This window comes from Anas platyrhynchos, chromosome 10 (assembly GCF_047663525.1).
Source record: "Anas platyrhynchos isolate ZD024472 breed Pekin duck chromosome 10, IASCAAS_PekinDuck_T2T, whole genome shotgun sequence".
In the NCBI taxonomy this organism is placed as follows: domain Eukaryota; kingdom Metazoa; phylum Chordata; class Aves; order Anseriformes; family Anatidae; genus Anas; species Anas platyrhynchos.
In genome coordinates, this window is record NC_092596.1 from 17,219,438 (window position 1) to 17,232,530 (window position 13,093).

At 52.1% G+C, this 13,093-nt stretch overlaps 1 protein-coding gene across 2 annotated transcripts; it reads left to right on the top strand.

Annotated features, from left to right (window-relative positions):
- Positions 1-6,450: 6,450 nt before the first annotated feature.
- Positions 6,451-12,054, top strand: CD40LG (CD40 ligand). Of its 2 annotated transcripts, none has more exons than XM_005023775.6 (6): positions 6,451-6,699; positions 8,524-8,661; positions 9,526-9,571; positions 9,814-9,861; positions 10,075-10,137; positions 11,478-12,054. In XM_005023775.6, the coding sequence occupies exons 1-6, from the start codon at positions 6,544-6,546 to the stop codon at positions 11,843-11,845; spliced, it is 819 nt and encodes a 272-aa protein (XP_005023832.1). In that variant the 5' UTR covers positions 6,451-6,543; the 3' UTR covers positions 11,846-12,054.
- The last annotated feature ends 1,039 nt before the right edge of the window (positions 12,055-13,093 follow it).

A 13,093-nucleotide genomic window follows, 5' to 3' on the forward strand; every position in this document is an offset into this window, starting at 1 on the left:
TGACATTTGTCACCATGCTGCTGACATTTTCCTCTGCAGAAGCACCCTGAGGTGACACCCTCGTCCTCGTGGCTGGTGCCTCCCACTGATACTTTCTGCAGCAGTGGCTCCTTCGCCTTGCCGTGCTGCAAGGAGAGAGCTGACCCCGCAACTAGGGCTCAGCCCGAGAGGTGCCCTCCCATGCTGGCAGGGTGACGGGTGCACGACACCAGGCCTGAGGCCTTCAGGGCTGTTTTTCTTCCATTTCCACCTCTGCCTGTGTCATTTCCTTTTAATTTCACTAGAGAGGTGATGGTGCTCTGATCCGGCCAGACGCTTCGGTTTAGCCTCAGAGTGGCTGCAGCAGGGATGGGCAGGGGAGGGAGGGGAGCCGAGGAGTCAGTAGATGGCAGAGTTGTTTTAGCATCCACTCTCTGCCGCATCTCTCGCAAGCTCACAGGGATTTTGTGTTGGATTTGTCAGCCAGATTGCGTCCCAAGGCTCAGGCCATTGCAGCGTGGCCAAGGAGTGAGCTGTGGCCAGGCCTGCTGCAAACCAGCTGAGGCCGTGGTGCTGCAGCACGGCCGGGACAGGGCATGGGCAGAGGGCTCCCGGCAGGCGCAGCAACATCCACGAGCCCAGCTCAAAGCTTTGCTGCTGCCAGCGCTGAGACCGAAGCGCTGTGGGTTACCATTGCGGTGTCTGTTGCACACGACTGAAGGCAATGCTACCCTGCCTTCACGTTGCTTTGTGAGAGATTCAGGATTGGTTTTGCTGGCTCAGGACGTGTGTGCATCATGTTGCTTAGGCTCTCAGACTGAGCATCTGTTAGGGAGCGTGGCAGTGTGTGGATTTATGTGCAGGTGCTGCCTTCTCCATGGTATGGCCAGTCCCAGCCAGGGGCTAAGGCTTTTCTCCTTGTCTGCCCCTCTCAAGGCTCGTCCACTCGGCAGCTCACCCTTGCCATCCTGCCTCCTGTCATTTTCAGCAGCATGACTCCTGTTCTCACCTAGGGGCTGTGCAGGATCCCAAGGGATCCCAGTGACCCAAGGGGATGCACGCTGGGTGTCTCCCAAGCAGACACCACTTCTCCCACTGTCCAGCACTTCTAGGGGGACCCCTTCAAGTAGATTTGGTCACCATCTTCTCCACAGTGTCTGAATCCTATGTTAATGCAAGAGGAAACATTAATAAGATTTAGCAACCAGCCTTTTCAGCCCCTGCTGTCACCACTCAGAGTGTGGCCGATCTCACATGGAGTGATGAGACAGGAGCACAACACAATGTGCCTTTGCTTTCCAGCTTGCCTGGTGACACAAACCATGCGGCATAGGTGGACAGAAGCCCAAACGGCTCCAGCAGCAACTTGCTACCTCTGCCACCTTCCTGCACAAGTACTGCTTTGGAGGGTTGGGGTGGCGCTGGAGGAATGCTCAGAGTGGGAGAGCAAGGCAGAAGTTTAAATTAAAGGCTGCCAAATCAGCTTTGGATGATTCCCCATTGTCTGATAATTTCACATCCTGAAATCTGGCCACAGGCTGTGACCCCATCCTTAGGTAGAGACCCTGACCTAGGGGCATTTCCCTCCCAGGTGGCGGGGACCCCTGTGGGGTAGTGGGAGCTGAAGGGTGGGTGGCCCTGTCCTGGTGGGCATTGCTGACCCCCACAGCAGCCGCATTCCTCCTCTCCTCCCTGAGACTTTTGTTTTGCTCACCAGTCCCACACAGATGCAGATGCCGTGGCTGTTTTGGTCCTGTCCTGGGCTGGGGAGCCGGGGGCGACGCACAGATAAAGCTGGGCCCCCCCCCACCCACCCAATGGCACCCTGCCGTGGGAGGCGGCCGCTGGGTGCAAAACCTCCCGTGTGCTTTGCTCATCCCCAGCGCGTTTCGCTTCGGCTTTGATGGCTCCGGGTCTCTGCACCCTGTGCCGGGCAGAGCTGCACCCCGGGATGTGCGGGGTGCTCCTGCCTTCTTCCGTGGTGACTCACGCTTGTTTGGCAGGGCCAGGGCTGCAGCCTGCCCTGTGCCAAGCTCTATTTTTAGGAAGCCAGGAGAGGTAGGTGCAGCCGTCACTGCAAGAAGTTTCTAGTGCCATTTGTGGTTTCACGGCTGCAGTGAGGCTCTGCATCAGCACTTTAGAGATGCGCGCTCTCAGTGGCTCAGTACGGCAGGACTGGCATCACTGTCCAGATGTGGCGAGAGCCACGTGCCCCTCCATGCTCTCCATCCTCCAGGGGGGCTGGCTCCTCAGCCTTACCTGGCTCTGCACCCCCCCGATCCCCTTGGGAAAGACCAGCTTGGAGAGCATCCAAGGGGCTGGGGGAGAGGACAGACAGTGGGAAGGGCACAGGAGATGACAGCCCTTGGAGCAGGGCTGCTTGGAGGGACAGCAGCACCTGGTGCTGTGCCCTGCAGCCTTTCCCTGTTGCTCTTTGCTGCTCTGCAAGGTAGTAGAGAAGGGGCAGATGTCCCCTCACCTGTCTGGGCATTGGCCTCTGGCTCCTTAGCCTGGGTGCTCCCCAGCAGCCAGGCTGTGTCACAGCCCAGGACGGCTTGTGTTCACACCTGCTGGAGCATCACAAGGTTTCTGACCTCCACATGGGACTCCATGGGTGAAGGACACCACGAACAACCAGGCTGCAGCCTGCCATTATCACAGTAGTGGCTACAGCCAACATCTGCTGTTCTCCTCCACAGGGAGATGTGACCATCACGAGTATTGACCTCTCCTCCTATCCTTGAGCCTGCCTCTTGCTGCTCTTCACTCTGGAGCATTCTCTAATTCATGCAGTTAAAGAAATGAACGGAAACTGCAATGTAACCTTTCTTTCTCCGGATGCTGGTGATGTTTTCTGTGACGTTCTGGCTCCGTCTGTCCCGTCTCTCTGGTGACAGGCGTAATCCTGAAGACTTGGGAGATATGGCAGAAGGAAAATCTAAAGAAATGGCAAAACAAATTATGGACAAGCTCGAATTTCCCTTCTAACCATAGCCCCGCACTGAAGGGACAAATTCAGGTTTCTCTTACAGGTTCCCTTTTGCATCCCTCCCACGGCATTGCAAGCAAACTCCTTTTGTGACTCAGAATAAAATCCTCTTTCTGAATCTATTGTTCTTAGTACTTCACGGCACCTGGCTTTTGTTAATTGTAAAGAGTATGTGGGGTGAGCAGCACAATTTATAGAGCTAGTTATACGAAACCACAGCAGGCACCCAAAAAATCACTCTCTTTTCGTTAGCTTTCACCTTACTGCATTCAGAACCGCTCCCAGCCTTTGACAGATCACCGTGGCAGGCAACCGGATATTTTCTCGGTAAACAAAGCCGAGTGCCGAGTGCAGTGGAGACAATTTGCTGATCAGCGGAAATACCGCAACTAGGTCAATAGGAATGCAAGCGATGGATCACATTTTCCCATCGTCTCACACAGGCTGGAGGAACCGTGCCCGTTTGGGTGCGCAAGCAGACGGTTATGGTTATGTTCGGAGAGTTTGGGGTGAAAGAAAACCCTTTTGGTTGCTCGGTGCGGGTGAACTTCACCTGCCCTGGTGAAGTCTCATGTAAGCAGGCTCTTCCCTCAAGCACTGGGTCCTCCTCTGTTGCCTATCATCCCTTTGGACCATGACCCTCTCTTACCTCTCTGCAACACTCCCCCAAGCTCCTACAGCAGCCAAGTGGCCAAGGATGTGGAGCCATGACACAACCTGACCCTGGCAAGAGATGACATGAGCTTTGAGGATTCGGAGCCTCTTGCCCCATCCCTACCATCTGTGTGAAACAGTGACAGAGCACCTACCAGGCTTCCTGGCATTGCCTAGCAGAGGTAAGGGCATGGCTCGACGGGGCTTTGCCTTGCCCAGAGCTCAGCCAACACCTCCTCATCGATTTGGGCTCCTGCCCACAGCAGAAGCCACCACAGGACCTGGTGATGGGGGCTGGAGGAGATGGCCAGGACTGGGTTGCCAACACAAAGCAATGTTTTCCTGAAGAGGAGCTGCCAGCCTGCCCTCCCAGCGAGGTGTGCTGACGAATCTCTGCCAGGATCCCCCCTGTCATAATTTCCACCCCGTCTTTTTTGTCAGGGCGCTGGTGACTATTGAGTACGGGTTTCCCGGTTTTCAGAGCAAGCTGGCCAGCCCTCTTTCGATGTTTCATGTTGGGGATGCTGAAGTGGAGCCGTTCCTCATCCTCACCGAACTTCTGCCTCCCCAACCAGGTGTGTGCAACGTGGCCAGAGCTGTGCTGGGTTTTTCCGTCATTACCTGCAGCTTCTTCTCATTTCAGTGAAATGGTGATGGGTGACTATCCAGAAACGTCTTTGAAAAAGTTTCATCTGATGGGGACGGCCAGGGCTCAGGAATAGTTGTGCAAAACCTCACTTGCTCTCTGCATCACTCACTGCTGTGGTTTCACACGTTATCGGCTGCCTCTGAGTCCTGACACTCAGGATTCGGGGAAAGTATTAAGTAATGACTTCTCATGTCGTTTTGTTTCTCATATGAAGACTTCCTCCAAACATAACTCTTTAGTTCAGAGGAAACTCTGAAGAGCCTTGGAAAATGTTGGTGATTGCCATCTGGGCAATGGATGGGACAAAGACTTTGGGGAACAGGCACTGGTGCTCGCCATGGCCCCAAGCCCCATACAGCAGCGCAGCTGTGGCCCTCAGTGCCATGGGGTGTCCTTGGAGATGTCCACCACGAAACATCTTCTTGCTGGTGAAGGTGGCAAACTCTCCATGGCAGACAGTGCCTGGGAGCTGGGTGTTAGCTCAGACCCCTGCCAGGGGGCCAGGGCTGGCATTTCTAAAATTAACACCAAATTTAAGATAGAAAAGAAGGAAAGGACTGGTTGGCAGTGTCCTCAGGTTGTGTGTGTGTGTGTATGGGGGGGTGTGCTACAGACCCATCCCAAAGCTCCTCTTGGTACAGGGAGGTGGCAGCCCCAGCAAGTCAAGTGAATGAATGGCCCCAGAGCACCATCAGGGCATCAGCCTCAGGCTGCCCTTTGCCTGGTCACTGAATTGCTGCCAACAAAGACCCTGGCGCTGTCACACATTTGTGATTTGGGTGCTATATTTAGGCACATGGTAACCTGCCAAGGTCACAAGCTGACTGAGTTGCAGAGATGTTTGTGCTTTGTTACCAGAGCTTGCATTTGCAGCTAAGAGCACCCTAACCACACAGGACAGGATGCGAGAGATTGGGTAGATAGAAAAAGCGAATGCTGGACCTCATCCTGCCGTGCTGAGCAACCCCACGGTGCTGAGTGCCATCCTCTGCTGTGGCTGCCAGGCGAGCAGCACCCTGCTCAGTGCCCTTCTGCTGCTGGCAGGATCCGGCCCTTTATTTGCTGCATGCACATCTGATAAGACCGTTGCCTTCAGGCTGTTACTTTCAAAACAACTTTGCATGATGGTTTGATCGCTGCCTTTAAACCAGCGCCCCAGCCCCCGTGCAGGCAGCCTGGCAGCCCAGCTTCATCCTCTTTGCTCAAGCATGGAGCAAAGGAGGCCTGTCCCTTCTTGAAAGCAGGACCCCTCTGCATTTACCATGAATTTTTGTATGGGTCCTGCATGGCTGCATAGTGTCAGATGCCTGAAGAGCTGCAAACATGGGCAGGGGATGCACAGGGGCAGGAGCACACCTCTGCTGCTGGGCCAAGGGACGTGGGGAGGACACCTGAAGTTGCATGGAGGTGGTGCTGGGATGTCAGTGGCTGTCAGGAGTGGCAATGTCCTCAGTAGCCATTTTTATGCCCAGATAATAAATATCATATGTATAAATGGGAGTACTATCTGAGGATCCTTGTGCCCATGGATTCAGGGTAAGAACCTCACTGTGGTGTTGGGAAAATGGCTCAAAACTTTTCTCTCCAAACTGGTGGCCAAGCACTGAGACCCAAAGTCCTGCTGGCTGTCCATCAAGGAGCACGACACCCACATTGGGGTCCCAGTGCCCAAAGAGATGTCCCTTTCCCCAGGAGCATCCGTCTTACTTGGGCAGACTTCACCTACAGGGAGCATGAGGGAAGGCCAGGAACCAGCACAACCCACCTGCCTCAGCCACACAATTGTCCTTCTCATGAAGAAAACGGAGAGAAAAAAGCCTTTCTTCTCCTTTTGAGAAACAGCTGGCTTCCCAAGTGCTTCCTAACCCCTGGCAGCTTGCACCACCGTTCAGCAGTGCTGCCCATGGATTCGCAGTCTTCATTGCTCTGAGGCTGACTAGTCGTGAAGCTTTCATCCACAACAGGAAAAAAACACCGGGGCAGAGTCAGGAGTGTTTCGAAGGCAAATATGAATATACGGAATAAGAATCGATATCTGCTTCTGGTAGGATGGTAGGAAAAAGCATGGAAGTGAACCAGAGAAGAAAGTCTAAGTAACCTTTTTTTTGTTGTGGGAGATGGTAGTGAACAAACGTACCCACTACGAAGGTTTTTTTCCAGGAAGTGTAGGTTGCTGCAACCTGTATCCCTTGAGCAGCGGGTGCTCACACAACAGTTCTCATGCTACTTGCAAGCAGATCATTTGAAGGCGCACCAGCAACGTGCACGGAGGATGAATGAAGTCTACGGCTCTGCTGCACCCCGATCCATGAGCAGCACCTCTCCCAGCACCATGAAAATGTTCATGTGCTTCCTCGCTGTATTTATGGTAGTACAGACAATCGGGACTGTACTCTTCTGTTTGTATCTTCACATGAAGATGGATAAGGTAAGTGTAAAATAAGGGTGTCTCTGATGGATTGCTAACACAATTTGCCTTCGGTGTGGACAGCCCTGATCGCTCTCAGGATGAATACGGTGCAAGATGATGATGGCCACTGGACTGCTGCAGGAGTGGTGTTTATACACCCATGTTCTTATTTCTGCTTTAATTTGCAACTAAGTGAAGACGTACACAGAGGAAGAGACCCGTTCCCTTCATTAACAAAGAGAGAATGGGTCAATAAAGAGGAGCTGCTAAGAGCAAACCTGGCAGACAGTGGCCGGTCTGGGAGAGGAGAGGGGGCATAAACACGAAGGACTGTTTCAGGCTTTTCGGGTTACCTGGTGGTCTTTCTGGTGCCATGGCACCTGGCAGCACTGGGGCGCTCATGAAGAGGAGGAGGGAGTCCAGAAATGAATTTTTTTCTGCTTTTGCATGTATTAATTTTACCAATATCGCACTTCAGATACTGTCTTTCTGCTTTGGGAAGGAAACAGTGGATCTTAATATTTTGTCTTTATTTTTATGAAAGGGACACAATATCCATAATCCTGTCCCACACGTGGGACAATACATACCAAAAATTTAAAAAACTGAAAAGCTGTTTTTGAGGTTGCTATAACTGCAGCTGCACTGCATGATGCTTAAAATCACCGATCTAAAACATTTCATTCCCAAAGCAGAAAACACATAGACTACCAGTTACAGAAAACCCATCTCCTCAGCAGATGCAAAGATAAGATTTATATAAGTGGGTTTTAAATGTGTTGTCTTGATCCGAATTGAGATACAAGTGGGTAACTGCTGATCTTCAAGGGCGGACAACAAATCTGTACGGGGTGGCTTGGAGCAGAGGGTGGAAGGGGGACTTTGCTGCATTGAGGGCTGCAGCCTGGGGGCTGGGGGTCCCTGCTGGAGCCAAGTGTGGCAGCTCCGGGCCGTGGCATCTGCCCCACTGCAACAGAGCAGATAAGGGGCAGGAGGATTACAGCTCTCTGTAGTGCTTGTGGCAGGTTTGAAACCTGACCCAACATTGCCAGAAGTCAGCCTGGACTTCTCTTTGTTGCCTAGCCAAATATTAGTTTTTCTGAAAACAAGTGTCATTTCAAAAATCAATCTTTTTATATATGTATATATATAATTATATAAATATATTATATAATATAATTATAACTATATTATATTATAATTGCATATAAAATATATAATTATATATTACATATTATATATATATATATAATTACATATACAATTATATATATATATCATTCTTTTTCAGCTTTCTGAATTTTTTAATCCTTTTTTTTTTTTTTTTTTTTTTTTTTTAATCTCAAACTCCTAGCAGAATTCGGCCACATTTCACAAGCTGTGTTGACCTTCTGGCAGCTTGTTTAACTTATAAGCTACCCAAAACCAAGGAGCTGCCGCTGATGGGCTAGGCAGGCTTCCCAGCAGCCTGCCCAACCTGCTCACTGGCATTTCTGTGTCACTATCATAAATGCAGTCCGATGCAGATTTGCCAGCCACCTTTTGTAAAAAGTAGAGTGGAAAATATAAATTAATTATTGACGCAGGTCCAGGAGGCTCGGAGCAGCTCTCCTCTCACCCAGAGCTGCAAGCCAGCGGGTCAGTGCAGCTCCAGGTGGATGTGTGCGCACATGCCGTGCTGGCAGCTCGTGGGAGTCTGCCCCTCTCCTCCCAAAGCTGAGCAACTGCCACCAAGCTTCCCAGGCTGCAATTTCTTGTGGGAAGGGATAGATACCACCTGGCTGCACTCCTGCTTTTCCCAGTAACAGCCCATTGACCCTCTCTTCTTTCCCCCGCTGGCAGATGGAAGAGGCGTTGAGCTTAAATGAAGACTACATCTTCCTGAGGAAAGTACAGAAATGCCAAACAGCAGAAGTTCAGAAGTCGACATTGTTGGACTGTGAAAAAATTTTAAAAGGCTTCAAGGACCTCCAGGGCAAGGTAGATTGACGTTGAGTGCATACAAACCATGCTGAAGGTGCAGGGAGGATCCCTGACACACACACATCACCCAAAGGTTTTTTGAAAACCAGGGGGGGTCCTTAACATTGGGGCTGCAGAGCATGTGGCCTTTTTTATTCTTCTCTTTTTAACACGATATTTTTAGACTGTATTGACATTACTGAAAAATCTCATCCCTTTTTTCTCAAAGCGGGCTTGAGCAGAGCGCACCCAACTGTGGCATGCCCAAGGTGGGGTGGGATGGAGCTACCACCTCTGTGCTCCATCGTGGCCTGAAAAATATTGATTTTCTGCTGTCTGGCACCTTGTTGCATCCTGCACCTGGTGGGCATGAGGATACTCGTGGCCACTTGATGGTGGGAGAACCTTTATGTTCTCTTTGCCTTGGCATTGATGACAGTACAGGGCTTGGGCCAGGCAGCACAGCTCCTGCAAGGAGGAGGAAGACGTTGTGCAAATGCCTCCCCATGGCTCAGGGACACCACCTCCTGCCAGTCCAGAGACCTCTCTCATTTGGTTGCAGAAGAGCCACCTTGCACAGCATTTTAATTGCACAGCTTTTTAGGCACATAAAACCTAAGAACAAAAGCCTTGCAACCCCCCACCCCCTCCACTGCAAAAAGCAGGGCAGACCATGGCCACACACAATCCTGGGGGGCTTGGTAGGTCAGGACCCTTCTGCCGAGATCTGGCAGGGCTGTTGGTGCCAAACAGCACCAACCTAAAAAGAAAGCATCTTTTACACAGAGGCTTTACCAATGTTTGATATGTACATCTTAAAATATTATATTTTAGAAATGTAAGGATATATGTTTCAAATGTATATTTTTGCTGTTGTTTCAGGATGGGGCAGCCAACAAGGAGGGGCCAAAGTTTGAAATGCAAAGAGGTGAGTGTCCTGGTGCTGCTGGAGGGCTGGGAGATGAGCGGCTGCAGGGGACAGGGTCAGGTCCTTTGGTGCCTGTGGTGGGGTCAGCCGGGCGTAGCAGGGCGTCCCCATGGGGTAGGACTGCACGACTTAGAGCTGGCAGAGACCAGGTGCCAGGCATGGCTATCTCACCAGTCAGCTGCACTGCACAAAGTCAATGAAAATGAACCCAAAATTAAAACCGCGGCCTTTTCTCCTTGCAGGTCATGAGCACCCCCACTCGAAGAGCAGGAATGAGACATCTGTGGCAGGTAAGGAGCGGACACGTCCAGGTCCTGTCATTGCTAAGCAGAAGCCAGACCATGCCTCACTCAGGGGATGCTTTGGAGACCGTGTCTCTGAGCTGGATTTGGCCCCTGGGGGAACCCCAAGGCTGGGAGGCGCTGTGGTCCTGGTGGAGAGCTGTGCTGCGGGGGGAGAGAGGGTGCTCGGCCTTCAATAACATTGACCTTTCCCAATTTCAGCTGAGAAGAGGCAGCCGATTGCAACCCACATGGCAGGACTGAAGAGCAACAAGGCGGTGCCAGGTAAGGCAGACCCCTTGGTGCCACCCGACAGGGCTGGGCATGGTGGTGGGTATCCAACAGGGACGGGGACACTGCACATCCAGCACAGGAACATGTCCCATGGCACAGCAAGCCTCCCACCTGCAGGAGCAAGGCTTTCCGAGGTGAATAAGAGTTTGCAAGGTCAGCCTCTCAATCTGGGAAGGATTTCTCAACCTGAGCATGTTTGATTTAATTCTGGAGTAACTGCCAGTAATCAGCAACTGCTCTTTCCATCTCTGACGCAGCAATTCACCCAGAGCTCAGTCTACCTGTGGAAAGCTCTGTGTTAGATAAGATCAAAGAAGCGAGATGCTTGCTGCATTTTAAAACTCCCCGCTCGAGCACTTGTTGCGATTACAAAGCAGGCTGACGCTGCGCCGCGCTCAGCAGGCTGCCCAGAGCTGGCTCCGCAGCTCGGTGGTGGGGAGCAGGGGTGTCCCCATGGGATGCATAGACCACAGGCTGCGTGGGGTTCCCCTTGGAGCAGGGTTTGGAGCTGGTTTGCTCACCCTCACTGCTCGCATGATTGTCTCTGTAGGAAGGAGGTGCAGAACCCTTCCCAGAGCCATAGCCCGGCTCAACACCCATGGCTGTAGTTTCCTGGTTTCTGTCCCTCAGCTCTCTGTGCTGGCTCCAGTCAGAATTAATGTCCATGAGCTGCTCCAAGGACACCAGTAGTGCCCCAAAAGTTATGGCAGCAGCAGGTCTGTGAGGTGGACGGAGCTCTGGGAGGTGGGAGCAACATGTACCATGCAAACCCTTGGAGCTCTGCACCCTGACAGGGATCCAGTGCACCAAAACTGAGGGACGGTCATTTTTGTCCTTCCCTGGAGGAGTCTTATCTTCTCCAGGAGCTAGTGGAGGCCAAGTGGAGAAAGGACTTTGGAAGAAATGCAGTTTTTCCAGCTTGGAAAAACTGTGTGGCTTGGGATGGGTGCCTCTGAATATAGGAACTGAAGGGTGTTCTGGAAGTGCTCAGAGCGTTTGGAGGCTGGGCCACCAAAAGCCATGGAGATCCTGCATCCCAAGTATTTCCATTTGGCTAGACAAAGAAAGCAAAGTGCTCCTCCACTCACATCATCAACACAAGGCTTGTGGAAGGCCAGCAACCAGAAGCAGGGGTTAAGCATGCCCCAGCCTCAGAGACAGGGACCCATGTCCCATGGGCTGGAGAAGGTGTCCTGAGATGGACAGCACCTCCCTGCCTGCCCCATAGGGGATGGAGGCTGTGATGCCCAATGTCCCTGGGGCTATCCCCTAAAAATCATCCTCCCAAGCTGGATGTGTCCCAGCTCAACAGCCATGCTTTCTCCTCACAGTGCTAGAGTGGAACAAGACGAGCTACGCCCCAATGAACAGCTTGATATCCTACCACAAAGGGAAGCTGAAGGTGGAGAAGGCAGGGCTCTACTACATCTATGCACAAGTCAGCTTCTGCACCAAGGCAGCGGCTTCGGCACCGTTTACCCTCTATATTTATTTGTACCTCCCCATGGAAGAGGACCGGCTCTTGATGAGGGGACTCAACACGCACAGCACCTCCACGGCTGTCTGTGACCTCCAGTCCATCCGGGAGGGAGGCGTCTTTGAGCTCCGGGAGGGCGACATGATCTTTGTCAACGTGACAGACTCAACGATAGTGAACTACAGCCATGGCAGCACCTACTTTGGCATCTTCAAGCTGTAGGAGGGGGCCACCCCAAGCCACCCCCCCCTCCCCAGGAGGCCCAGCCCAACTTTGTTGAGCCAAGTGGCTCTCCCTGTTTCCCGTATTTATGTTCCTCTGCCTCTTTATTGCCCATGTTTGTTAATTTGTATATTTTGTTATTTATTAATGAGGGCCAAGGGGCCCTAAGAACAGAAATGGAACAAAGTTTGAAGCTGTCATTGTCTGCACTTTGCTGTTTTCTTTCATTCCTGACCATTTGGGAGGTGCTGGGGCTGTGCACCACCGTGCCCTGCTCGCCTGGCAGGGAGGATGGCTCAGTTGTACCACATAAGCTTTATTTAGCAGGCTCTACCAGCAGCCTTTCTTTCCTAACACCATAGGATGGTTCAGGGTACTCCCTCCATGCTAGGTTCATGCTTATCTCCTGTACCAATCTGCTTACAAAACATCAACGGAAAAAACATTAAAAGGCTTAGGAACGTCTCCTCTAAAGGAATCAATCAGCCATGCACTGTCCTTACGTGGTGGCTGCTGGTGATGCATCCTTGCCACCCTAACTGCCTGTGTTATCTTGAGAACTCCCTTTTTTTTCCACCCATAGCTATCTACAGAGCTCAACAAGCCTTCTTGCTCAGAGTGGCATTGTCTCAGCCAGGTTTGCACTGGGCAAAATTCGCCCCACACCAGAGGGGTTATTGGTGGCCAAGGGGTGGCTGCTGATTTCAGCCCAGAGCTCTGGTAAGGCTCTGGTGGTGCTCTGCTCTTGGTGAGCTGAATGTGCTCGTGAGGCTGTCCTCCTCCCAGGCTGAGGGCCCTCTGCCTGTGGATTATTTCAGACTCTGTGGAAGGGGCATTGGCCACCATGGTCAGATTTGGACCAGCTTTCTCCCCTGAGACATGTCTTCCCCTGGGAGGAGGACCAGGAAAGCACAGGGGTGGCAGGAACAGCTTCTCCCCAAGTCCTCCAAGAAGCATGTGTAGAGCATCTCCTGGCTGTCCTCATGAGGACAGATGTGTCCACAGTGGCACATTTTCTGGTGCTCCAGGACAGCAGGACAATGCAGACGGGCAGGACATGCCCTCAGGCAGGGGCACCCAGGTGACACAGCTCACCAGGGCATCCCCTCACCCTCTTCCTCCAGCTTGGCACACAGGGAGGATGAGCTGAGCCACAGCAGGACACAAGGCTGCTGGTACAGTGATTTTAGGTATCCAGCTCATGCTTATCTGAGCACAAAGACTGGCAGTACTCTTACAAGTCAGCAG

Bases quoted from the DNA above. Each gene is read 5' to 3' on its own strand.
- CD40LG (XM_005023775.6), top strand. From the start codon at position 6,544: ATGAATGAAGTCTACGGCTCTGCTGCACCCCGATCCATGAGCAGCACC. The intron at 8,662-9,525 runs GTAGATTGACGT...CTGTTGTTTCAG, and splicing joins TCAAGGACCTCCAGGGCAAG to GATGGGGCAGCCAACAAGGA. The intron at 10,138-11,477 runs GTAAGGCAGACC...TTCTCCTCACAG, and splicing joins GAGCAACAAGGCGGTGCCAG to TGCTAGAGTGGAACAAGACG.